Source organism: Schistocerca serialis, chromosome 4 (assembly GCF_023864345.2).
Source record: "Schistocerca serialis cubense isolate TAMUIC-IGC-003099 chromosome 4, iqSchSeri2.2, whole genome shotgun sequence".
Classification (NCBI taxonomy): Eukaryota; Metazoa; Arthropoda; class Insecta; order Orthoptera; family Acrididae; genus Schistocerca; species Schistocerca serialis.
Genome location: NC_064641.1, coordinates 769,729,345 through 769,756,983, shown reverse-complemented (window position 1 = coordinate 769,756,983; position 27,639 = coordinate 769,729,345). Strand labels below are relative to the sequence as shown.

Here is a 27,639-nt window from a genome sequence, read left to right as displayed (position 1 = left end):
CCAGATCCTTGACGGATGTTACCGCTTCCAAAGACTGGGCATTTATTTTGTAATCGCACATTAATGGGGATTTTCGCCTTGTTATACGCAGTGGGTTACACTTACTAATATTGTGAGATAACTGCCAGTCATTGCAACACGCATTTATTTTCTGCAAATCCTCATTGATCTGTTCACAACTTTCGTGTCATACTACTTTCCTGTAGTCTACAGCATCATCGGCAAACAGTCTAAAGCCACTGAAAATTCCATCAACCAGATCGTTTACGTAAATCGTAAAAAGCAGCGGACCTATTACGCTGCCCTGGGGCAGGATGTCATACTACTCTCTGTCTGTTAGAAAACTTTCTATCCAACCGCATATGTGATCGGATACACCGTAAGCGCCCACTTTTTGGAGCAAGCGACACTGCGGAACTGAGTCGAACGCCTTTCGAAAGTCTAGAAATAATGGCATAAACCTGGGAGCCGGTATCTAGAGCCTGTTGTATGTCATCCACAAACAGGGCCAGCTGTGTCTCGCATGACCGCTGTTTCCTCAAACCGTGTTGGTTTCTGCAGATGAGCTTCTCAGAGTCTAGAAAGGTCATTAGGTCTCATCACAAAATATGTTCCATGATTCTACAACAAATCGATGTCAGTGAAATTGGCCGATAATTATGTGCATCCGATTTTCTACCATTTTTATAGATTTCTATGACCTGGGCCTTTTTCCAGTCCAATGGAACTTTCCGCTGTTCCAATGATCTCTGATAGATGATGGATAATAATGGTACTATATTTCTAGCATAGTCAATATATAAGCTTACAGGGATACCGTCTGGGCTAGATGCCTTCCTTGCGTCTCAGGATCTTAGCTGTTTTACAATCCCAGATGCACTAAACACTATGTCAGCCATCATTGCGTTTGTTCGATAATTGAAAGGGGAATGGTGCTGCAGTCCTCTACCGTAAACGAGTTTTGAAAGCTAGGTGTCTAATTTCGGCCTTCTGTTCATCATCATCTGCTTCATTACCCGTACTGTCAGCGAAAGAAGGTATTGAATTATTTGTAGCGTTCATAGATTTTATGTACGACCAAAAATTTTTTTTAGAATCTGCAGATAAAATATTGCTTTCAAATTCGTTAAATGAATCTCTCATTGACCTATTGACAGCTGCTTTCATTTCGCATAATTTCTGTTTGTCAACGGAGCAGTGACTACGTTTAAAACGACTCTACAAAGTTCTCTGCTTTCTCAGCAACTTCCTAATATGTTTGTTGTACCAAGGTGGATCCTTTCCCTTCCCAATATTTTTGCTAGGCACATATTTCTCTAAGACGTGGTGGACAGTATCTTTAAATTCCAACCAAAGATGCTCAATATCTTTGTGTCTTGCGGTGAATGCTTGGAGCTGATTATGTAGATATTCGTTAATGACACTTTTACTTGCTTTCCCAAACAAGAAAACTGTATGCAGTTTATTTTTTATTTTTTTTTTTTTTTTTTGCGACTGCCACTGACATATAAGCCACAACGACATTATGGTCGCTAATACCTTCTTCTAGATTAACTTCCTCAAATAGCTCATGTCTGTATCCAAGACATTTGGAGACCAGTATGCCCATGCAACATCATGCCTGGTTATCTTCTCCACTATATTGTATTGTAATATGTTGTAATAGTTCTTTCTATGTCCAAGTTTCATCAAGCTATGTTACATGGCAGTGACGCGTCACGCAAAAGTTCTATATCTACGTCTACATCTACATAGATATTCCGCAGCCTACCGTACGGTGTGTGGCAGAGGGCACCCAGTACACTACTTATTTCCTTTCCTGCTCTACTCGCAAATAGAGCGAGAAAAAAACGACTGTCTATGTTGTGGATTGGCAAGACAGCCAACCCACTATGAGGAAGCCGAAAGGCACGCGTTTAAGCTCACGCAGGCTGGCGTGAGGTCTGGAACAGGACACGGAAATTAGACTAGTAAAAAACGTAAGTATCTTATGGAATACTTAACTTTAATCCATAACTGGTGAACATCGCTCTTGACGGTACATGTTTTACAGCATCAATAGTACTGGTAATGGCGCCTTGCTAGGTCGTAGAAAATGACGTAGCTGAAGGCTATGCTAAGTATCGTCTCGGCAAATGAGAGCGTAATTTGTCAGTGAACCATCGCTAGCAAAGTCGGCTGTCTAACTGGGGCGAGTGCTAGGAAATCTCTCTAGACCTGCCGTGTGGCGGCGCTCGGTCTGCAATCACTGATAGTGGCGACACGCGGGTCCGACGTATACTAACGGACCGCGGCCGATTTAAAGGCTACCACCTAGCAAGTGTGGTGTCTGGCGGTGACACCACAGTCTATATGCCTCCACATGAGCTCAAATTTCTCGTATCTTTTCTTCGTGGTCCGTGCGTGTAATGTATGTTGGCGGGAATAGAATCGTTCGACATTCATCTTCAGATGCCGGTTCTCTAAATTTTCTCAATAGCGTTTCTTGGAAACAACATCGCCTTCCCTCCAGGGACTTCTATTTGAGATCTCCAAGCATCTACGTAACACTTATGTGTTGTTTGAACCTACTGGTAGCACATCTAGCAGCCCGCCTCTGAGTTGGTTCGATGTCTTCCTTCAAGGCGACCTGGCGGGAGCACAAACACCCGAGTAATACTCAAGAATAGGTCGCACCAGCGTCCTATATGCGGTCTCCTTTACAGGTGAACCAGTCTTTCCGAAGTCGACTATTGGCCTTCCCTACCACAGTTCTCACATGGTCGTCCCACCTCATATCGCTTTGCAACGTAATGCCCAGATATTTAAACGACTTGACTGTGTCAAGCATGACATTACTAATGCTGTATCCGAACATTACAGGTTTGATCTTCCTACTCATCCACATTAACTTACTTTTTTTCACATTTATGGTTATCTGCCGTTCATCACACCAACTAGAAATTTTGTCTTAGTCGTCTTATATCTTCCTATAGTCACCCAACCTCGACACCTTCCGTACACCACAGTATCATCAGCAAACAACTGCAGATTGCTGCCCAATCTGTTCGTCAAATGATTTTTATATACAGAGGACAACAGTGGCACTGTCACACTTCCCTGTGGCAAAAGCGTAGAATATCTACATATATACTCTGCAAGCCACCTTATTGTCTCTCCAGGCAAAAGTCAAAATTTACCACTCGTGAATACAATAACTGTTGCATTACTTTAGGCTTTTGATACACCTAACAAGGAATTCGTTAAGTCAAGCCTCTCGCTGGGAAAGCCATTTCATTTGCCTCATTTTCGCGCGTTTCGGCATGGATCCATGTGGGACACATATTTACGTAATTCAGTAGCAAACAAGGATCCAGAGAAATGAAAACGACGCAGTAGCAAAACTGTATGGTATGCTAATTCAATACTTGTAGGAAAGTAGTACAATTAGAACAGCTTGCAGTACTTACACATATCTAGGAAATGAATTTGAGATCACAGGTAAAACTGATAAAGATATTACAAAACTATATTAAAGATATTACAAAGCTCTAAAGATGGACTTTTGGAGAAGATCGGCAAGAATCTCCAGGAAAGAAAAGATAAGGAACACCGAAGTAATAAGGAGAATGGAAATAAAAGAAAGAATATACGACGTAATGGATAGGAAGAAATTGCTGTGGTACGGGCATGTACGACGAATGGAGGAAGCCAGAATACCAAAATTGATACTGGAGTGGGAACCGGAGGGGAGAAGAAGAAGAGGACGACCTGTGACCACCTGGCTCCAAAATGTACAGCACACAATGAGGAGAATGGGCGCAGAGGAAGAGGACACGCAAGATCGAAACACCTGGAGAAATATTTTGAGAGTATAGTTTAAGAACGTTTATTGTTTGTATTGTAATTTTCAAGTAAATTATTATGTTGGAGATAAGCCTCTGTAATGAGGAAAAGCTCAAAAATAATAAAATAAAATATTAAAAAACGAATAACTTATGCTACAAGATTGACCTCATGTTCAAACGGAACCCTTTGGAATAGCATAATAGGAAAGTAATGGGAATGCGTTACCTAAGAAACTCTAATTAAAAGTTCCTTGGGGCAGAGACATGGAAAGTTAAAGAGAATAAGAAGAGGAAATTGGAAGTCACCGAAATGGAAGAGATTAAATACGTAGCAAAGAGGTTCAATTACAAATGGATGTAACTGACAACCAGTGAGAATAATCAATATGGTATGGTCTTGTACAACAGATGGGTGAAACCAAGTTACCACCGAACCACAGACAACGTGGAAGGCAGAGGGAAACTTGGAAAGAGGTTAGTGTAAAACTAATGAGATCAAGAGAGTTAAGAGAATATCAGTGGGACGACAGAGAATCACGGAACATGGGCATCTGACGATGACTGAAGCTGCTCTAAAATCGATATAAAAATATATGGAAGTGAGTCGTGATACGGAAAGTGCAGTTAGGAAAAGTCTACTGAAGAACGTCTTAAACTGGGTCCGGAAATGTTTACCTCTGCGATTCTAATTCTAAGACGCATTTCGCCGTCCTTTCTTAGAGAAATCATTTCGCATCACCTCGGAATTAAACGCTGTGGGGATACGATTCCTGAACGCAAAATTCGTTTTTTCAGAACTTGTCGTCAGACACTGTTTTTCTTTTGAAATATTCTGTTTTTATTTTTTCTTTGAGATAAAACAACAGCTACAATAAAAACTTTGGAATCCCCTCGACCCGAAGTCGACATCTCTACATGTACTGTCGGATAACTTGTAGCTATACTATTATCAGGATTTGATGCGCCAACGTACAATGTATGGCGGGGAGTACGTAGTGTAGCAGTATCGATCTCTGCCCGTACCCTTTGTTATTCCGTTCGTGGATGGTACGTCGGAATACAGTCAGTCGGTATCTCTCCGTACGACCCACGATATCTGTAATTTTAGCGTCAAGGTCATTACGCAAGAAATACACTGATGAGGCAAAACATTTGTGAACTCTGCCCTCTGCGCGACTGAATACCACATGGTGTCGTTCTGGGTACGTGACGCGGTAAGGAAAGTACGGCTAAATGATTCATTCGGTTTCAAACTTCTACATTTTCCAAAGTATACTCCAAGACAAAGGAAAAAACGCCCATACGAAGGAATTATCCGAAAGGGACGGAAATCAGTATAAATTTGAAAACTGAATAAATCACGGAATAATGTATGTAGAGAGGTACAAATTGACACACATGCATGGAATGACATGGGGTTTTATTAGAACCATAAAAATTCAAACGTTCAAAAAATGTCCGACAGATGGCGCTTCATCTGATCAGAATAGCAATAATTAGCATAACAAAGTAAGACAAAGCAAAGATGATGTTCTTTACAGGAAATGCTCAATATGTCCACCATCATTCCTCAACAACAGCTGTAGTCGAGGAATAATGTTGTGAACAGCACTGTAAAGCTAGGCCGGAGTTATGGTGAGGCATTGCCGTCGGATGTTGTCTTTCAGCATCCCTAGAGATGTCGGTCGGTCACGATACACTTGCGACTTCAGGTAACCCCAAAACTAATAATCGCACGGACTGAGGTCTGGGAACTTGGGAGGCCGAGCATGACGAAAGTGGCGGCTGAGCACACGATCATCACCATACGACGCGCGCAAGAGATCTTTCACGCGTCTAGCAATATTGGATTTTTTTTTTGGTTCTAATAAAACCCCATGTCATTCCAAGCATGTATGTCAATTTTTACCTCGCTATCTACATTATTCCGTGGTTTATTAAGTTTTCAAATTTATACTGACTTTTTGATCACCCGGTACATATAAAAACAAACAAATCATTACAATTTCAGAAAAATACGATGATTAACTCAAGAGAAAAAGTTTCAAAAACTGAGCGAGTGAATAACAACGTGGATCCACCTCTGACTCTTGTGCGCAGTTATTTGGCTTGGCATTGATTGATAGAGTTGTAGGACGTCTTCTATCGAGCCAAATTCTGTCCAGTTGCGGCGTTAGATCGTCAAAATCCCGAGCTGGTTGGACGGCCCTGGCCATAGTGATCCAAATATTCTCAATTGGGGAGATATCCGGCGAACTTGCTGGCGAAGATAAAGTCTGGCAAGCAGGAAGACAAGCTGTAGATACTCTCGCCGTGTACGGGTGGGCACTATTTTGCTGAAATGTACGCCCAAGACGACTTGCCATGAAGGGCAACAAAACGGGGTTTAGAATATTGTCGACGTAGCGCTGTGTTGTAAAGGTGCCGCGGATGACAACTAAAAGGCGTCCTGCTATGAAATGGAATGGAACCCTGGACCAACACTCCTGGTTGTTGGGCCGTGTGGCGGACGACCGTCAGGTTGGTAAACCACCGTTGTCCGGGACGTCTCCAGATCCATATACGTCTTCGCTAATTATCGGGGCACAGTATGTAGCGGGACTCATCACTGAAGGCAATTCTCGTCATTTCAGTGAGACTCCTGGCCGATTTGTGCCCGACACCACTACGAACGGGCTTCTTGGTGTACAGAGGTCATTGGTAATCGGTGCAAGAGGTTCTGTGAGCTCAGCCATCCTCCTGTGAGCCACCTATTAATGATTCTTGTTGTCACTGAAGCACCAGTTGCACGTCGTATCGATGATGATGAATCCAGCCCTCTGAGTGCCTCTCTAACGACTGTTCAGTCCTCTTGTTCTCTCGTCTCTCTAGTTCGATCGCTTCCTTCTTGTACGCGGAAGAACTTGCCCCCCTTCTAACAGCCGTGTACCACAAGTCTCTAGAGGAACGGAAGGTTCCAAATGATTGGAAAAGAGCACAGGTAGTCCCGGTCTTCAAGAAGTGTCGTCGAGCAGATGCGCAAAACTATAGACCTATATCTCTGACGTCGATCTGTTGTAGAATTTTAGAACATGTTTTTTGCTCGCGTATCATGTCGTTTTTGGAAACCCAGAATCTACTCTGTAGGAGTCAGCAAGGATTCCGGAAACAGCGATCGTGTGAGACCCAACTTGCTTTATTTGTTCATGAGACCCAGAAAATATTACATACAGGCTCCCAGGTAGATGCTATTTTCCTTGACTTCCGGAAGGCGTTCGATACAGTTCCGCACTGTCGCCTGATAAACAAAAGTAAGAGCCTACGGAATATCAGACCAGCTGTGTGGCTGGATTGAAGAGTTTTTAGCAAACAGAACACAGCATGTTGTTATCAATGGAGAGACGTCTACAGACGTTTAAGTAACCTCTGGCGTGCCACAGGGGAGTGTTATGGGACCATTGCTTTTCACAATATATATAAATGACCTAGTAGATAGTGTCGGAAGTTCCATGCGGCTTTTCGCGGATGATGCTGTAGTATACAGAGAAGTTGCAGCATTAGAAAATTGTAGCGAAATGCAGGAAGATCTGCAGCAGATAGGCACTTGGTGCAGGGAGTGGCAACTGACCCTTAACATAGACAAATGTAATGTATTGCGAATACATGGAAAGAAGGATCCATTATTGTATGATTATATGATAGCGGAACAAACATTGGTAGCAGTTACTTCTGTAAAATATCTGGGAGTATGCGTACGGAACGATTTGAAGTGGAATGAGCATATAAAATTAATTGTTGGTAAGGCGGGTACCAGGTTGAGATTCATTGGAAGAGTCCTTAGAAAATGTAGTCCATCAACAAAGGAGGTGGCTTACAAAACACTCGTTCGACCTATACTTGAGTATTGCTCATCAGTGTGGGATCCGTACCAGATCGGGTTGACGGAGGAGATAGAGAAGATCCAAAAAAGAGCGGCGCGTTTCGTCACAGGGTTATTTGGTAAGCGTGATAGCGTTACGGAGATGTTTAGCAAACTCAAGTAGCAGACTCTGCAAGAGAGGCGGTCTGCATCGCGGTGTAGCTTGCTCGCCAGGTTTCGATAGGGTGCGTTTCTGGATGAGGTATCGAATATATTGCTTCCCCCTACTTATACCTCCCGAGCAGATCGCGACTGTAAAATTAGAGAGATTCGAGCGCTCACGGAGGCTTTCCGACAGTCGTTCTTCCCGCGAACCATACGCGACTGGAACAGAAAAGGGAGGTAATGACAGTGGCACGTAAAGTGCCCTCCGCCACACACCTTTGGGTGGCTTGCGGAGTATAAATGTAGATGTAGATGTAGAGTCTGTGTTCAGCCGATGAATTCATGCCAAAATCGTCGAATAGTGGCATCGCTCCAGTTCAAACGTCGAGCGATCCGCCGATTACTCCCACTGGCTTCTTTGAGCCCAACCACACATACTTTCTCAGATGCGTATATTGTTCACGCGCCCGTCTGAGAGCATAATTACCGACCAGTTGAGTACAAGGTATGAAGTTCGGAAAGACTTAATGCCCTGTATCGACATGTCCCATGTTCACTATCCTTGCCCAGCTGTGTGGTGAAACTGCTCTGCAGCGTCACACATTCATCATCGGCCGCCAAGCTTTACAGTTTCGCATTGTTCGTCGGTACCAGTATGGATGTCAATTTGTGACCAGTGCATACCTCCTTAGTGACGCATAGCTTTTATTTGTCTTAGAATGACGAGGGACGTTTGAAAAGACCGAGAGATGGCACCACCGGCGCGTATCGAGGTCATGTTTAGTTAGTAGCGTCTTTGGAAAGAACGCACACCAAGTTTCAGCCATATTGGTCTATTTCTTTGCGTTTGGCATTCGTGTGAATCAAGAAAGTCGAGTGATTGTCAAAAAACGGACGAAGAAGAATTTCGTGTGGTGATTAAACATTACTTTATGAAAGGCAAAACGCCTCAGGCGCCTAAAGAGAAGTGACTCTGCACCTTCGATTATAACAGTTTATAAGTGGTTTCAAAATTTTCGGAGTGGCCGTATGGGCACAAGTGATGCTGAACGTTCTGGACGCCCTGTGGAGGTTACGACCCCAGAAATCATTGATAAAATCCATGATATGGTGAAGGATGACAGACGAATTAAGGTGTGTGAGATTGCTAGCGCTGTGGGCATCTCGAATGACCGGATACATAATATTTTGCATAAACATTTGGACATGAGATAGCTATCCGCAACATGGGTTCCGCGATTGCTCACACTTGACCAAAAACGGAATCGTGTAAAGCGTTGCAAGGATGGTTTGCAGCTGTTCAGGAAGAATCCGCAGGACTTTAAACGTCGTTTCGTCACTGTGGATGAAACATGGTTACATTGCTATACTCCTGAGACCAAACAACAATCTAAACAATGGGTTACCAAGGGAGAATCTGCACCAAAAAAGGTGAAGACCAGTCCTTCGGCCGGAAAGGATTGGGATTCGCAAGGGACAATCCTCATCGACTATCTGGAAAAGTGTAAAACTATTACAGGTACATATTATTCATCGTTTATTGGACCGTCTGAAAACCGAGCTGCAAGAACAACGCCGGCGATTGGACCGCAAAATAGTCCTTTTGCATCAAGACAATGCTTGGCTCCGTCGGTCTACTATTTGTTTCCCAATTTGAAGAAATGGCGGGCGGGACAAAGATTTTATTCAAACGAGGAGGTGAATGCTACAACTAATAGCTGTTTAGCTATTTTGCGGACTTGGACAGTTCCTATTCTTCGGAAGGTATCAACAAATTAGAACAGCGCTGGACAAAGTGTGTAAGTCTAAAAGGAGACTTTGTCGAAAATTAAAAAGGTTTTTATTTTTGCACGGACTTTTCAAACGCCCCTCGTATATAATCGAAGCAGAGTCGAGTGAGGAATCATTCTAGAGACGATACAAACCGCAGATGGGGAAATTCAATGACATAAGCATCTTTGAGAAAGGGAAGGCCGTCATGAGCATCTGGGAAAAAGTCGGATATTCGCTTATTACTGCCGTATCTATGGGAAATGGTTAAAGGATGGCGAAACCATGAGTAGACGCTTAATCACTGAAAGTGGGCCGGCCGGTGTGGTAGAGCGGTTCTAGGCGCTACAGTCTGGAACCGGGCGTCCGATACGATCGCAGGTTCGAATCCTGCCTCGGGCATGGGTGTGTGTGATGTCCTTAGGTTAGTTATGTTTAAGTAGTTCTAAGTTCTGGGGGACTGATGACCTCAGAAGTTAAGTCCCATAGTGCTCAGAGCCATTTGAACCATTTTTGAACAGGAAGTGGAGTTCGGAGGCTTGCATGCTGTATACGAAATATAGGCGGTGATCTGTGGCAGGTAGAGTACAACTGTGGTGCAGACAGAAGTATTTGGAAGCACATTGTTGAACTTGGGGCTCTGCAGCAGACTACCCCTGCGTGTTCCCATGTTGATTAGATTAGATTAATACTTGTTCCATAGATCATGAATACGACACTTCGTAATGATGTAGAACGTGTCAGATTAATAAAAGATGTCTGTACAAGATATTACACAAAATACTGCATGACACTAATTTTTAAGTTGTTTTCTTTTCCTTAATTTATATCTAAAAATTCAGCCAATGAGTAGAAGGAGTTGTCATCTAGAAATTCTTTTAATTTATTTTTAAATGTTAGTTGGCTATCTGTCAGGCTTTTGATGCTGTTTGGTAGGTGACCAAAGACTTTTGCGGCAGCATAATTTACCCCTTTCTGTACCAAAGTCAGATTTAACCCTGCATAGTGAAGATCATCTTTTCTCCTGCTATTACTTTTGAACTGGGTTGGATTATTAACAACAAATTTCATAAGTGAATATATATACTGTGAGGTTACTGTGAGGATCACTAGATCCTTAAATAGATGTCTGCAGGATGATTCGTGGGTGGGCTCCAGCAATTATTCTTATTACACGTTTTTGAGATTTATGTGGTCGTTCTACTTCAAATCGATGTTGACCGAAACTGTTAGATACTTCAAGGTCGAATTCAGTATCTGATCACCGAACGCGTAGTTATCGATATTGGACCTTTACATCTACTGGATGTCCCAGGAGGAATAGTAATTCAGGGATATGATAGGAACGATCATCCAATGCGAAAATGTCTAATGAACATGGACTTAAAATGCGTAGCTTAAGATCTATGGAGATGTGTTTCACTGTAGTGAAATTGAACAAGTGCTCAAAGCTCTTATGATATGAATTTTAGAGCCTGTGCTATATAGATTTTTTTGCTTCGAATGATCGTTCCTTTCATATCCATGAATATTCACCATTCCTCCAGGAACATCATGTATCGACCCCATCAATCCTAAAATTTTCTAAATTGGATTTAAAAAAATAGAAAAACGTTAGCTCCTCTAAAACTCCGTCCGAACAGGCATTGGACGGCCCAACGGTACTGACCGGCCGCCGTGTCATCCTCAGACTACAGGCGTCACTGGATGCAGATATGGAGGGGCATGTGGTCAACACACCGCTCTCCCGACCGTATGTCAGTTTCCGAGATCGGAGCCGCTACTTCTCAATCAAGTAGCTCCTCAGTTTGCCTTACAAGGTCTGAGTGCAGCCCGCTCGTCAACAGCGCTCGGCAGACCAGATGGTCACCCATCCAAGTGCTAGCCCATCCCGACAATGCTTAGCTTCGGCGATCTGACGGGAACCGGTGTTACCACTGCGGCAAGGCCGTCCGCTAGACAAACGTTAAGATGGTCGTTTTAAGGCTACACATGTTCTTCGCAGTCTCCCTTCACTTAAGTACAACGCACAGAACGTTCATACAAGCACGTGAAACCGCCAGAAACATCCTTCTTTGAGATGACATTCCACTGTCGCACCACATTGGCTTGAATGTCGGTTATGTCGTCAAAGCTTTTACCCTTAATGTGAATTTCTGAACTGTGCCGTTTCGTGGTAGGTTCATACTGATAAGACCAAGGCACGTCACACATGTGATTTCTCCAAAAATAATTAATTGTCAGTGATTTGGAAGTCAGTCAAGTCGTTGCAGAAGTCCACGGGCCGTTTTCGTTCAAGAGTCAAAATGTATGAGACAAACTATTCACATATTTTTCTGTTCTTCAAATGTTCTCTAACATGTCTTGAACACTTGATTTAGAGATGTTAGTCCATTGCGATTTTCGATATGAGGACGTTGACACACTATGGCCGCACGTACGTCCACTACCTGTACTTAACACTGCCTGCTTGCAACTGACTAGTCGAGTGCACATCTTTCTCTCTGTCTGTCTCTCTTTTTTCTCTTTTTAGTTGCCACTGTAGTTGCTGCGTTGACGTCACTTGTACGTCAGGAACAAAACAGTGATTTTGGACGGTCTGTGTACGGCATTACACCAGGTTTCTGTTAAGTCAGCTTCCGATCATTGTTCCAAAAGAAGGAAAGAAGACTAGGGTATAACGTACCGTCATCTTTGTTACAATTCTACACCCCAGTGCTACCAAAACGTTACGATAGAAACTGTGGTGTCGCCGTCAGACGCCACACTTGCTAGGTGGTAGCCTTTAAATCGGCCGCGGTCCGTTAGTATACGTCGGACCCGCGTGTCGCCACTATCAGTGATTGCAGACCGAGCGCCGCCACACGGCAGGTCTAGAGAGACTTCCTAGCACTCGTCCCAGTTGTACAACCGACTTTGCTAGCGATGGTTCACTGACAAAATACGCTCTCATTCGCCGAGACGATAGTTTAGCATAGCCTTCAGCTACGTCATTTGCTACGACCTAGCAAGGCGCCATTATCAGTTACTATTGATATTGATTCATGTACCGTCAAGACCGACGTTCTTCATTAACGGATTAAAGCTAAGTATTCCAAAACGGATTAAAGCTAAGTATTCCACCAGCTACGTCCGTTTTTCTAAATTCTAATTTCCTTGTCCTGTTCCAGACCTCACGCCAGCCTGCGTGAGCTAAAACGCGTGCCTTTCGGGCTCCTCTAGTAACACGGTGTTGGCTCCCCTGCCAACCAAAACAGAAACTTCATCATCCAACTACACTGACGGAGGAAAAATCTCAACACCAAAAATTTATGTTAATGTAGAGTAATGAATAAGCCATCGCAAATGTGACATGCAGGTACATTGATAGCCGGTGTAACCACCATAATATTGAATGCAAGCATGCAAACGTGGATGCATTGTGTTTTACAGGTGTCGGACGTCAGCTCGTGAGGTGGAGTTCCATGCCTGCTGTGTGTAGTCGATCAATACTTGGACGGTTAATGCTGATTGAGGATAACAATGGAATTGTCGTCCTATGATGTCCCATATGCACTCGATTGAAAACAGATTTGATGATCGAGCAGGCCAAGCCAACATGTCGACACTCCGTAAAGCGTGTTGGGTTACAACAGCAGTGTGTGGGCGAGCGTTATCCTGTTGGAAAACACCCCCTCTAATCCACTTCATGAATGGCAGCATAACAGAACGAATCAGCAGACTGACGTACAAATTTTCAGTCAGGGTGCGTGAGAGACTCACAAGAGTGATCCTCCTGTCACACGAAATCGCACCGCAGACCATAACTCCTGGTGTAGGTCCTTTCAGACAGACTGGTTGCAAACCCTCGACTGGTCTCCTCCTAACCAACACAGGGCCATCACTGGCACCGAGGCAGAACCAGTTTTCATCAGAAAACACAGCAGATCTTCACCCTGTCCTCCAGTGAGGTATAGCTTGACACCACTCAAGTCTCAAGTGGCGGTGGTTTGGGATCAGTGGAATGCACGATACAGGGAGTCTGACTCGAAGCTGTCCTTGAAGTAACTAGTTAGTAACAGTTCGTTGTGTCACTGCAGTGCCACCTGCTGCTCAGATTGCTTCTGCAGATACAGTACGTTGCGCCAGAGCCATACCGCGAACGCGATGATACTACCTCTCGGTAGTGCTCAGAGCCCGACCTTCTTGGGGCCGACCATTCTCATGACCACCGCTGTCAGCAGTCATGCACAATGGCTACATTCCCGCTATGTCTCTCTGCAATACCGCAAAGAACATCCATATTCTCGTAGCACTATTACACTACCTCGTTCAAACTCAGTGAGGTGTTGATAATGTCGCCTTAAGGGCATTCTTGACTAACGTCAACTCACCATGTTAAATCTCAATGGTAACTAACGCTCACGACCGTTAACAGCGTCTATTTAAAGTAAACCTGGTGTGCGTCCTGACAGTGGCGCTAAGTAAATGGTTCAAATGGCTCTGAGCACTATGGGACTTAACATCTGAGGTCATCTGTCACCTAGAACTTAGAACTACTTAAACCTAACTAACCTAAGGACATCACACACATCCATGCCCAAGGCAAGATTCGAACCTGCGACCCTAGCAGCAGCGCGGTTCCGGACTGAAGCGCCTAGAACCGTTCGGTCACAGCGGCTGGCGTGGCGCTAAGTAGCACACTTTCATGACACCAGCGCGAAATCTGAGTAGACGTTTTTCAGACGTAGAAACACGCATACCAACCTTCGTTTACTTCGCACAACTCCTTGGTGCTGCGATTTTTTTTTTTTTTTGTCAGATCATTTCATATCAGTTTTCTGTCCTTGGCACCAGCTCACATCATTAGGTGCCTTTTCGATATCTGCTATACCAGGTAACAGATCTCATTTTTAGTCTTAAAACATCAATACACATTCATCAGCAACAACAATTAAGCGAGCAGTGCTGTACAACCTGTAGGACTAATGAGGGCCGGCCGGTGTGGCCGAGCGGTTCTAGGCGCTACAGTCTGGAACCGGGCGTCCGTTACGGTCGCAGGTTCGAATCCTGCCTCGGGCATGGATGTGTCTGATGTCCTTAGGTTAGTTAGGTTTAAGTAGTTCTAAGTTCTAGGGGACTGATGACCTCAGAAGTTAAGTCCCACAGTGCTCAGAGCCATTTGAACCATTTGAACTAATGTGGTTAGCCACTGGTAGAGTAGCTCAGTTTCAACTTATTCCAAGAAACAAGAAGCTTTTAGATACATTGAAAGTAATAGTCTTGCTCCCAGCAAGCTTCTTGCAAAGAATATTTTAGTATATTCCTGAATACCGACCATCGATCCTGAGATACAGTGTGTACATCTACATCTACATTCTACATCTACATCTACATTTATACTACGCAAGCCACCCAACGGTGTGTGGCGGAGGGCACTTTACGTGCCACTGTCATTACCTCCCTCTCCGGTACCAGTCGCGTATGGTTCGCGGGAAGAACGACTGCCCGGAAAGCCTCCGTGCGGCTCGAGTATCTCTAATTTTACATTCGTGATCTCTTCGGGAGGTATAAGTAGGGGGAAGCAATATATTCGATACCTCATCCAGAAAACGCACCCTCTCGAAACCTGGACAGCAAGCTACACCGCGATGCAGAGCGCCTCTCTTACAGAGTCTGCCACTTGAGTTTGATAAACATCTCCGTAGCGCTATCTCGCTTACCAAATAACCCTGTGACGAAACGCGCAACCCTTTTTTGGATCTTCTCTATCTCCTCTGTCAACCGGACCTGGTACGGATCCCACACTGATGAGCAATACTCGAGTATAGGTCGAACGAGTGTTTTGTAAGCCACCTCCTTTGTTGATGAACTACATTTTCTAAGGACTCTTCCAATGAATCTCAACCTGGTACCCGCCTTACCAACAATTAATTTTATATGCTCATTCCACTTCAAATCGTTCCGTACGCATACTCCCAGATATTTTACAGAAGTAACTGCTACCAGTGTTTGTTCCGCTATCATATAATCATACAATAAAGGATCCTTCTTTCCATGTATTCGCAATACATTACATTTGTCTATGTTAAGGGTCAGTTGCCACTCCCTGCACCAAGTGCCTATCTGCTGCAGATCTTCCTGCATTTCGCTACAATTTTCTAATGCTGCAACTTCTCTGTATACTACAGCATCATCCGCGAAAAGCCGCATGGAACTTCCGACACTATCTACTAGGTCATTTATATATGTTGTGAAAAGCAATGGTCCCATAACACTCCCCTGTGGCACGCCAGAGGTTACTTTAACGTCTGTAGACGTCTCTCCATTGAGAACAACATGCTGTGTTCTGTTTGCTAAAAAGTCTTCAATCGAGAGAGAGGCATGAAGAGCGCATCTAAACACCGCGCCTGGAACGATAAATTTTTGAAACAGCCACACCTGTGGCCTACGCGAAAATCTAGGGAGAGCTGGACACGGCTTTTCGCTTGTGTGGACTGACGTGTGGACCGTCAGGAAGCGGCGGCGTCGGACGAAAGCTCTTGGTCTTCCGGAGTGGTCGGTTCCTGCTGGAAGCCACTTTCTCCCCGAGTGCCAAGAAAAGTGAAACTCGAGTACATGGAGAGAACTGGTCGAAGGCAGGTGCCTGGCTGGTCGGAAAGGAAAGGGAATATCGTGGCTAACTTCCTGGGAAAGATTGCGTGGGCGTGACGCCAGCGGCTGCGATGCGAACCTGCTGTTTTCAGCACGCGCCTCTGCTATACACGTTAGGAAAGGTCAATCGCGGGAGCACTTTTAGCGCGGCACGCGTTGGTGATGAAATTAACACCGCTATTTAACTTCCCTGCCGCTTGGTGCGCATGAAAAAACGAATGCTAGAAGTAGAATCTTTAAGCAATCACACAGACAAGGTCATTTGTTCGAGTCCTACTTATGTTGTTGACATCAGCAACAATGAATGAAGCCAAAAATGAATGCCTCATTTTCCCTTCCGTTTTGGCACGCAAAGTTTTAACGACGAGGGCTTCTGCTTTTCGAATACCCGCCATTGTGACTTACTTATTATCAACGCTAGCATTTTGTGGAGGCCAACTTCTATAAGTATGTTCGCCAAGCCTCTGTACCGAACATGCCGAAGGACACCTTGCTCATTAGCGACTTTTTGAACTCTTTTCTGGTATTCGCTAGGTGACGTTGTGCAGATATTTCGGCAAGGCAACTTGTTTCCATCCTCAGGCAGTTCAGGGGCTGGCAACAGATCAACTTGCCGAAACATCACCACTATCTAGACGACGCCACTCGGCTAAATACCCGAGAAGAGCTCAGGATTATCATACGCCGGGAAAATGGGAAATCACATTAGCCACTGTCTCTCCTTTTCCATTCGTAATGGAGAGTCGGAAAAAACGGCTCTTTATCTGCCTCGGTACCTATTGTAACGTCTCTTATATCTCGTTCTCGTGGACACTACGTTGACGTACAACTGAACATGCATAATTATTGAACAGTGTTTCTCCAATAACATAGTCTACGTTTAACCAACAACGTTTCGAGTGGACAGCAGTGCGTATGTATGTTTCTTAAGCACTTGTGTTCCACTTTTGTATGGACTATGCAGGCTTGTTACTTTTACAGTGCCATGTCCTCGAATTCGTAATGTCTTCTGACATGCGTATTTGGTAAGGATACTAATATGACACTAAAACTGTGGCACTTTAACGGAAATTTGTTCTGGAGGCGTAGGACTATCTATCGCTTGCGCTATTGTCCCGAATTTTGCGCGGGGTTGGCGTGGTTAAATCGGATTTGGCATGTTAATGTGAAGGGGTGGCCAGATGCCCTTCCTGCCACCACCCTGTACTCACTGGGACGGAATCAGAGAATCCCATCTGTCTGCGTGTAGTGTAAATCATGGAAAGGTGCGGATGTGTTTCAAATGTCTGTGAGTCATGTAACTGAGGCGGGACGTGGGCACCAGCCCGGCATTCACCCAGTGGGATGTGGAAAACCGCCAAAAAACCACATCCAGGCTGGCCAGTACACCGGTCATCGTCGTTAATCCGGCGGGCGGGTTCGATCCGGGGCCGGCGCGCCTACCTGAGTCCAGGAAGCAGCACATTAGCGCTCTTTTTTTTATCTCATTTTGTTCTATATTGTTCGTTCAATTCGTTCGATGCGGACGTCCGATGACACCCGTTCAGGTTCTTCGTTGATCCGTTCACTCAGTTTTCCTTTCTTTTTTTTTTTTTTTTTTAATTACAGAGGGTAGCTAACCCTCTGACCGAACACGCTGAGTTACCGTGCCGGCTGTTGGTAGCAGAGCGTGGCTCTCGGCTAACCTGGCGGGTCTTCTATAGGCGTAGGACTACGGGACGATATTCAGATGTCGGTTGCACTAGTATGAAATGTTTACTGAGTATCCTCATTGTAAATCACAGATTAGGGTAAATGACTGATACAGATCATCTTAGCCATATGAAATGAAAGCATGGTAACTCTCTCATCCACTTTTTCAGTTTATCTTTTTTACTTTTTTTATTTTATTTATATAGTTATTTTCTGTCCGACTGAACGAAATCATCCGTCATGCCTCTATGAGCCACATTCTGACATTTGTTAAGTTTCGACAGGAAACGACGAAAATTTCGTGTTCCAATCTCTCTACACCAAGGAATCCTTTCTCACACCTTCTCTTCGTACATTCACACCAGGCCCTACTACTTTATTAGCTGTACTAATGGTATCTTTTACATCCATCACCAAAGCCGTTTTTCATGTTGTACAAGGTAAAACGGTATCATCAGGAATGGAGAGAACTTTAACCTCCCTTACTGCTGTAGACATCACTGAAATAACGGGCTTAGTGGAAAAAGACTTTCTAACAACAGACGAACGTTAAGAAAGAGTTACAATGTTGCCTGTTTGAAGAAGGTAGTTGAGTATCCATTGAGACACTATCGAAACCTGTACAGTTGTACGTTCACTGACTACACTTGAATAAGAACTAAAGATAAGTCAGCAGCGATGTAGACACATATTATACAGGGAGCTCAGAGACAAACCTCTGTTGTTATTTTGATCAGGAGGGTGCCTAAATTAGTTTAAATTCAGAAAGAGAAAATAGGAAGCCGATTTGCTTCACCATGATATTTGGGTGAGAAACAAATAGATGAATTTCTAGTCTGACAAAGGACCTTAAGGGTTGGTATGAGACTGGTTTAACTTGTGTATCTATACACCACTTCGATGTAGTGATAGGAAATCTGAATCAAAGCTACAGCCGAGATACATAAGCCTGTAAATTCAGTACCAATACAGATAAAGGATAAAGGGAGATGTCACATATAAAAAGAGGGAGATTGTCTGTAGATCAAATCACTCGAATGTAGTGTTTTTTATGGACTATTCAGAAGAAAAAATAAACGAAATTTTCTAAAGAAAGAGTGTGTAGAAAAATTTTAACAACTTTGAATATCTCCCATTTCCCTTTTAAAGTCCATAAAATATTCTGGCTTCTTCAAAGTTTTATGGTACTGATAATGCTCCCAAAAATACACTACAAACCTGTGAGCCCACAGTGTGTAATGCCTTTAATTGCACATGCATAGCTGTATGTATTTATTTCAGTATAAAATTACAAGAAGACAGAATGGCTACCTGTCAGGAGGTGAAGTTCTAAGTACCACACAGTTGTCAGATGCACATCATACTAGAAATAACTGTCATAATTTTCTAAAATGTTGGTTCCTTCCTCAGGGAAGAAATAGTTTGGAGCAGATTAGACAGTAACAGCAAGTCATTCAAAGTCCAGGTTGAGAGATCCCATATATAGCGAAGATAAAGAGAGAGAAGGGTGAAAAGCAAGAGATGTCAGAGAGAGTAGTTGAAAGATAGTACAGTGTTAGGCACTATACCAGCCTTGCTCCTACAGAGCTAAGCATTATACCAGCCTTGCTCCAGAGGCATTATGACAATGAGAAGCAGAGATATATAAAGTATTGTGTGTAAAGCAAAAAGGAAAAAGGAGAATGAGAAGTTTGAGGATAAAACAGTAAAGCTTATAAGAATAAATAACTGAACAAATCAATAAAGAAATACTACTAAAGAAAGAGGATATGATAATGTAAGTTAAGTCAAAGAGTGTGGTGGGCTGGAAGCATGTGTTGGAGAGCAAGTTCTCATTTACAGAGTTAAGGGGCAATTCAGCTTGCTATACAATGTAGCAGACACTCACGTCCCTTGAATCACTCTGTAGAGCAGGCTCATCAACTGGGTAGATGCTGTTCTAAAGGGGACCATTTGTCTGTGTCCATTCATGTGCACAGTCAGTTTAGTGGCAGTCATTCCTACACAAAAAGCCATACAAAGGCCACATGTCTACACCTACACTCCACAAGTCACCTTACAGTGTTTGGCAGAGAGTACTTCGTGTACTATTGACACTCCCTCCCCTTTCCTGTTCCAGTTATGAACAGCAGACAGAAAGAACAACTGTTGGTAAGCCTCTGTGAGTCGCACCTTCTGGTCTTTCCATGAGATTTACATAGGAACATGCAATTCATTGGTTGACTCTTTTACATACTCAAGAATTTTAACAGTAAACCACTCTGTGGGGCACATTGCCTCCCCTGTAATGTCAGCCACAGGAGTTGTATTAGCATCTGCATGACACTTTCATGCTTACTATTTGAATCTGTGATGAAACATGTTGCCGTATTTGTATCTGCCCAGTCCCTCTATAAATCTTACCTCGTACAGATCATGGCTTAAGGAGAAATATTCTAGTGCAGATCAAATAAGGGTTTTATAACCAACTACTCCATGAGTGGACTGTACTTCTGAAGATTCTTTCAGTGCTTCTCAATCTGCATTTACCTTTCCTATGTATGATTATTTTATGCACTCATTTCATTTTAAATTGCCCTGTGGGCATACTCTCAGATGTTTAATGGATTTGGCTGCTTCCAGTGGTTGGTCTTCCCACTTATTTCTGTGCAGTATACTTCCTTTGTTCATATTGAGAGTCAGCTTCCAATACCTGCAACAAGTATTGAGACTCTGCATGTCTGCCTGTATTTCACCAAAACATTCTACTGTTTTGATATCTCTGTCTACAACAGCATGAACCAGTTGGTTATTTACCTGCATTGTGAACTGTTACATTCTGTAATGCTCCCTGGAGATTTCTCTCCATTAAGAATGGCATTCTATGTTCCATTTGCTAGGAACTCTTCAGTCCAATAAAAAAGCTGGTGTTATATTTTATATGCTCATATTTTGTTCATTATGCGATAGTCAGGAACTATAGAAGATGCCTTCCAGAAATCAAGGAGCACATCATCAACCTGGGTGACTGTTCTGATTTTCTGCTGTAGGATTACCCAATAAACAACATATGTGACTGCATCTGCTATTCTGCCATTAATGTTGTAGGATTCATCAGGTAACCAACTAATATAGAGCAACTCCATGGAAATATTTGTAAGGACAAGGGGAAACACTTATTGTTAATTAAAAGAAGTTTATACTCACTAAAACATTTCTGAAAGCCATTATTGACAGTAATCTTCATATACTGCAGTATATCCGTGGTAATAAACGTTTTATGTAAAGAATCTAACATGCTTCTCATTGTACAAATTAATTATATTAATAGCATGATGTCATTGTTATTGCTGATGATGATCGGCATATTGTAAGTGATAGTGTGTGAGTGCTTGGAGCCGATTTTGCATTGATAATGACTGCAAAGGTGGGAACAATGGAATATGCATAATGCTCTGGGAATGTTTGTGCTTTGACAAGGATGTTATGAAAGTTTGGAGGGTGACAGGAGCCAACAGTGTGCACTTTGCGAAGGGTATCAGGGTAGAATGATCTCATTTTATGGCTGCACTCGAGGAAGGAGGGTGGAGGGTGTGCTGCATCTAGGTTCTATGGAAATAGGAGCTGTGTTTGTCAGAGGAGGGGATGATTCTCTCTGAATATGGGGCCTGAGTGTCTTTCTCAACCCACATCTGTCAGTTTCAAGCTGCATGCAGATGCCATAACTAAATCTTTTAACTATGTTCAGCATTTTGTTTATGGTATCTTTTGTAAATAGTTTCATCTATGTAAAAATTAATTTCTCCTTGTTGTGGAGATTATAGGCAAAAGAGAGTTTTAATTGATTCAACTGTGGGTTCTTGGTGAAACAATGTATATTGTATTAACCAAGCAAAACATTTTTTAGCCTTTTTTCACAAACTTTACTATTACTGCACAACCTAGGTTTCAGGTTATAAGCCAGTTTTGTAGTACATAACTAATCCCAAAGATGAGAGCCAAGAAAAGATATAGATCTCAACTGTTTAAATCTATCTATTCTTGACTTAAATTGTAAAAGTTATCTCTTTGACAGTTTTGACACATTACGTACAAACCTACAAATTTCATTAGGAGTGCATTTACAAAATTAATCTGCATATCATTTAGAGCAACTATGACTAAACATACATTGGAGTAGAGCTATGCACAGGAACGACTTTTTTTTTTTTTTGTTACATGAATGAAGGCACTGAAGTATTTTCCTTGTATGTAGGAGTTACAATATTGTCTAAAAGGGGTAAATAAGTGAATGGAGTTTGCTCATTCAGTAATAGTCATGAGGGTACACATATCTGTCTTTTAATTTTTTAAATTTCTCTCTGAGTGGGCTTTGCACCCTTTCCTTCTGTGTCTATTATGTATTTATGGTTTTCATTTATGCATTGTTTGACAGAGATGAATACGGCTTCTTTAATCTCCAACTTCTATGATGTTCTCTGAGACTAGAGCAGATTGAACTCCCAGTCGGTCAAACATCACAACAGTGAAATGCTCAACCGATGATGTTATAAACCCCTCTTTTCATGATGTCTGGTTGCTTATCTTTTAAACTGATGAAACATCTACCTACTGTCTGTGGAACATAGAAAAGCTCAGAGAAGCTCTTTGCTTTACTAACACATTCATCCCAGCTTCCTCTCAACATCCTTTAGACTACAGACATGGGACATTCCACTACATGATCCAATGTCTCCTCTCTACCACCATGTCCCAAGAAGACAACAACCAGGAACTCAATACAATAAGAGAATAATTACAAATACGAGGGTTGTCCAGAAAGTAAGTTCCGATTGGCCGTGAGATGGAAAGCACAGTGAAAACCAGAAAAATTTTATTTGCAGTAGTTAGGTACACCTTCCACCTACTTCTCTACATAGTTACTGCTTCAACTTCGAGTTTTTTCATAGTGTTGTATCAACTTTCCAATATCCTTGTCATAGAAAGCAGCTGCCTGTGATTTTGGCCAGTTATCTGCACTGGTCTGCAGCTCATTATCTGTGGAAAAAAATTTGTCTTTACAGCCAGTGGTTCTTGTGTACAGGACTGTATTGTGGGTGATCAAACACTTCTCATCGGAAACGCTGCAGGAGCGTCTTCATTGCCCCTGTAGTGTGCGGCCTAGAACTGGCATGAAGAAGGAACTGCTCGACAGTTTTGTTATATGGGCTGCATGACACATGCGAAATCTCTAACCAGGCCCTCATACTTGGCAGGAGATGCTATTTCCACACGCATCTTAATGTGCTCACTGTTCACTCAAAACTGAAAAGAGCGACATGACACAATTGACAGGATTACTAGAGACTCTGCCCAACACATCTGTGCAAAGCTTTGCCAGATTTCTCCAGTGGTTCCTATTTTGCGACTGATCAGCACTTACTTTCTGGACAACCCTTGTAATAAATTTGACTCCAACATTATTGATAAAATTCTCAATAAAAAACTGATGAAGCAAACCAGATCCCTGGTATACACAGGTACAACATAGAAAGACCAGAAAAGAAATGGAGCAGTGTACCTTTTATAGGTAAAACTTAAAATAGTATAAGTAACATTTTAAAAGAAAAGGGTTTCTCTGTGCTCTTCTGTTGTACAGACAACAGGTAGATGTCTTTTCAGTTCAGAAGATAAACAATCAGACTGGGAGGTCAATTTGCACTAGGCACAGAGACCACTGTGGAAGTTGGGGATCAAAGAAGCCAGATTTACCATAATGAAAACCACAAATTCATAATAGTTATAGAAGTCCTACACAGAAGGAAAGGGTGCAAAGCTCACTCAGAGATAAATTTTAAAAATTAAGAAAGATGTGTGTATCCCACATTTATTACTGAATGAACAAGCTCCAGTCGATTATTCACCCCTTTTAGACAATATTGCAACTCTTGAGGAGAAGAAAAAGATCTTGGTGCCTTCATTCACATTACAAAAAATTCCATTCTTCTGCATAGCTCTACTCCAACATGTATTACTGTAAATGCTTTGCTAATGAATTTTGTAAATGTGGTCATAATGAATTTTGTAAATCCATATGTAATTTTGTCAAAATTGTCAACAGAGATAACTTTTCTCGTTTAATTCAAGAAATGATATTTTAAATCACTTGACATGATTATCTTTGCTTGGTTCTCATCTTTGTCATCAGTTATGTACTAGAAAAATTGAATTGTAACCTGAAACCTAGGTTTTGCAGTAATAATAGAGTTTGTAAAACAAGGCTAAAACATGTTTTATTTAGTTAACACAGAAGAGGATTTTATTTAATAGTCTGGAGAAAGGAACCAGGGAAATAAGTAAGACTGGAGACAAAAGATCCCCGATACATATTGCTTTTTATTTGCATAATTTGGGACTATGAATGTCCATTATTTATGGGTATGCTATATTTTAATTTACAATTTGTGATATTATTATTATTACTATTATTATTATTTAATCAGGTAGCACATGGGCACAAGAGATGGTGTGGTGCATTGCCAATGATCTGGATTTCAAGAAGGCTAAAGAAACAATGCAGCAGTTGAGGACACCATTGCTTGAGTAAGTGTCTGATAGTAAGCAAAAGTGGTATAAGCATATACAGCAGATGAATGAAATATTACTTAAACTTAATAACAAATGCAGCTTGATGAACATTGTTCAACTGTGAACTGACATTATTGTAGTTCGTTTGTTAGTCTAAATTTCAAACTGGTTGATCTCTTAGGTTCTTTCTCATATTGTTCAAGTTTATAGACTTCTATTCAGATAACAAAATAATTTTATCTATTTATTAATATAGTGTGAAGTTATGGCAGAATGTAAACACTTTAGGAGTAACAGAGACCACCTAGCAAATAGCAGAGGCATTGAGTTGTCAGCAGGCGCGCCCACACACACACACACACACACACACACACACACACACACACACACAACTATGCCACTGCATTGTGTTGGCTGGACTCACAATCCTTCTATTCACATTTTTCAATAATTTCTATGCTAACAATGTTATTGCTATGTTTTCCAGGCTTTCAGCAATTATGGTAGATGATAATAAGGAATGGATGAAAGAACTTGGAAATTCTGTTGATTTGGTTGAAAAAATGCCAAGGCCTCGCTTCATTAAAAGCCATTTGCCTCTGGAATTGTTACCCACACAAATTAATGTTGTGAAACCCAAGGTAATTAAATTACATAGACATGGCTAATATCTTTCCAGACATCATATAAATATTGCTTTTTAAAAATGTTTTTTTTTCGTCTAAACATTTGTCAATCATGTGAACATGTTATACATTGCCACTGTTGTTGCTGATTATTATTTATTATTTACTCACTTTATCTTTGGCTGTTGGCTAGTATTAATTCAACAGAAATTGGAAGACTTCGACAACATGTCATATATGTGCCACCACCAGTGAACTTTTGGGGGCAGCACATTAAACCATATTTTTGGGAGAACCGATATTTACTTTGTGTGTATTTACCAATATACAAGGCAATTTCAACTTCAGTCACATTTAAGCCAGACTTCGCAACTATTTATGCTCCGTATGAATCAGAAAATGTTTGCTCGAAATTTTTCATTGGTAATACCTCATGAGTATGCCTCAGCTTTTCTTTTCTCACTACAGCATTCAACATGTCCAGCACAGGCTGGAACTTCCTTTCTATATTGTCTGTATTTCCTGGCAGGAAATTGCATGCAATCATTCATTTGCAATCTCACAATGTAGTAAGTGAATAATGATTTTTTATTTAATGGGAATGTATTACATTTTTGTGTATACACATCCATAAGTGGGCAAACTGGAAAACGTATTTTTGCATTTAATTTGGATACACAGTAACAAGATGTAGCAGGAGCAACATGTAAAGATGATAACTGCTGCAAGTACTGACAAATGAAATTAATCAACGCAGGACTTAAAAACTTTATATGTTTTTCTGCTGGTAATTACTTTTTTCGTGTGTGAGATATATTTTTGTGGTTTTGTTTGTAACACAATATTGAGAAAACATTTATGCTTAATTTCAGAAATGAAATATTTTATATAATAAAAATGAATGTGATATATAAATTGCACATATTGATAAGTACTGATACATCTCTCCCTTTAGATAGTATATGTGGCAAGAAATCCAAAGGATATGTGTGTGTCTTACTACCACTACTGCATGTTGATTCACAACCTCAAGGGCACAGTTGAAGACTTCTGTGACTTGTTTCTCAAGGACCGGGGTAAGAAAGCTGTTTTGTGATGTTTTGGTTTTTTGTATTTTTTGCATGTATGATAAAATATACATTGATTATGCAACTATATGTTATTTCATAGATACACTGTGTTGTATACATAAAACTTCTTTGTGTTTGGAAGACCTAAAGGCTACAAATATAAGTTTCACATACACTGTACACAACACCAGATTAATTTTGCTTTGCACTTAGTTCTGTTTGACTATTAGTACAAATGCACACATAGTTATTACCAACTCAATGGTAATAAGGGCTTCTTTATTTCACTATTAGTCCAAAGCAGTGAAGTATCTTGGTTGTGAAAACACAACAGGGAATGTAAAAAAAGCATACTGATTGCAGTTGAGATGATGAGCATTTAGTCTAGTTTTGTACTTAATATGGCTGTAGCACGTGCAATAGTAAACCTGATTACACTTCGACTATAGTGATAAATATTCCCAAATTCTTGACACATTTTCATTTTTGGTTAGTTCAAAAATTAGCAGCAGAGCTATAATGAAAGAAATCTTTATTCTACAGAGAAGACAGATCATAATGTCACATGGTAATAAAAGTCAAATGTGGAGGGGAGCCCTCTTGAGGAATCTTGGTATTAACATATTTAAAGCAACTTTTTGATGCTTTTTTTTGCAAAGAACTTTGATTACAAATTTCAATCTAACTGGGAAATATCCTCTTATGGCATAAGAAGGAAGAAGAATTTTCACAGGAACATTAATATCAATGTCCGTTGTTCTGAAACAAGTACAATATTTAGCAAAAAATTTTAACAAGTTTCCAGCAAAAAATCAAATAAAAACTTGCTATCATATCTGCAGATTTTTATTTATTAGCAACTGGTTTCAGCCGTTTCCTCTGACCATTTTCAGGCACTGCAGTGACATCTTTACTACTACAGATCTTGCTCTGTCTGCTGCCACCAGCAGCTGTAATGGCAGGGTAAAGCCTGAAAATGGTCTGAGGAAAGGGCTGAAACTGGTTGCTAACAAATAAAAATCTGAAAATGTGATCGAAACTGTTTTTAATTTGATTTTTAGCATTTTATGCTGATAACAGTTTGCTCCAGTTACAGAATGTTTTCTAAAATTTTAAGTTTCCAGCAGACAGCAGGAAACAGATAACACATGTGCATTTAAAATAAGTTAAAGATATACCTTATAATGTTCCTATTCATAAATAAAACATTAACAATATACCTTATTAATGTTTTAGTTATAAATAAAGAATACATTGTCATGTTCATTCAAGCATGAGAACATAGTTCAAGTTCAAAAAACATTCAGTTCAGTGGCAGTAGATTATTAGGCTATTGCAGATATCTTTTTGTAAGGAGAGCTCCCACACAACCTCACAAAAAATCTGATGCAAAAATGATTTGAACAATGGAGTAAATAATGATGGTGTTTGTAGACTCAAATGGGGTTTACTCTCAAGAAGTCTATCACTAA

The 27,639-nt window shown here is 41.5% G+C and overlaps 1 protein-coding gene across 2 annotated transcripts in view; it reads left to right on the top strand.

The window, feature by feature from the left end:
* The window catches only part of LOC126474936 (luciferin sulfotransferase), a 76,905-nt gene that overhangs the window by 46,538 nt on the left and 2,728 nt on the right, over positions 1-27,639 (top strand). For both annotated transcript variants that reach the window (XM_050102450.1, XM_050102451.1), the window contains exons 3-5: positions 24,387-24,486; positions 24,959-25,112; positions 26,053-26,173. In XM_050102450.1, coding sequence (XP_049958407.1) covers positions 24,387-24,486; positions 24,959-25,112; positions 26,053-26,173 — 375 coding nt within the window. The remainder of the gene's footprint in view (positions 1-24,386; positions 24,487-24,958; positions 25,113-26,052; positions 26,174-27,639) is intronic.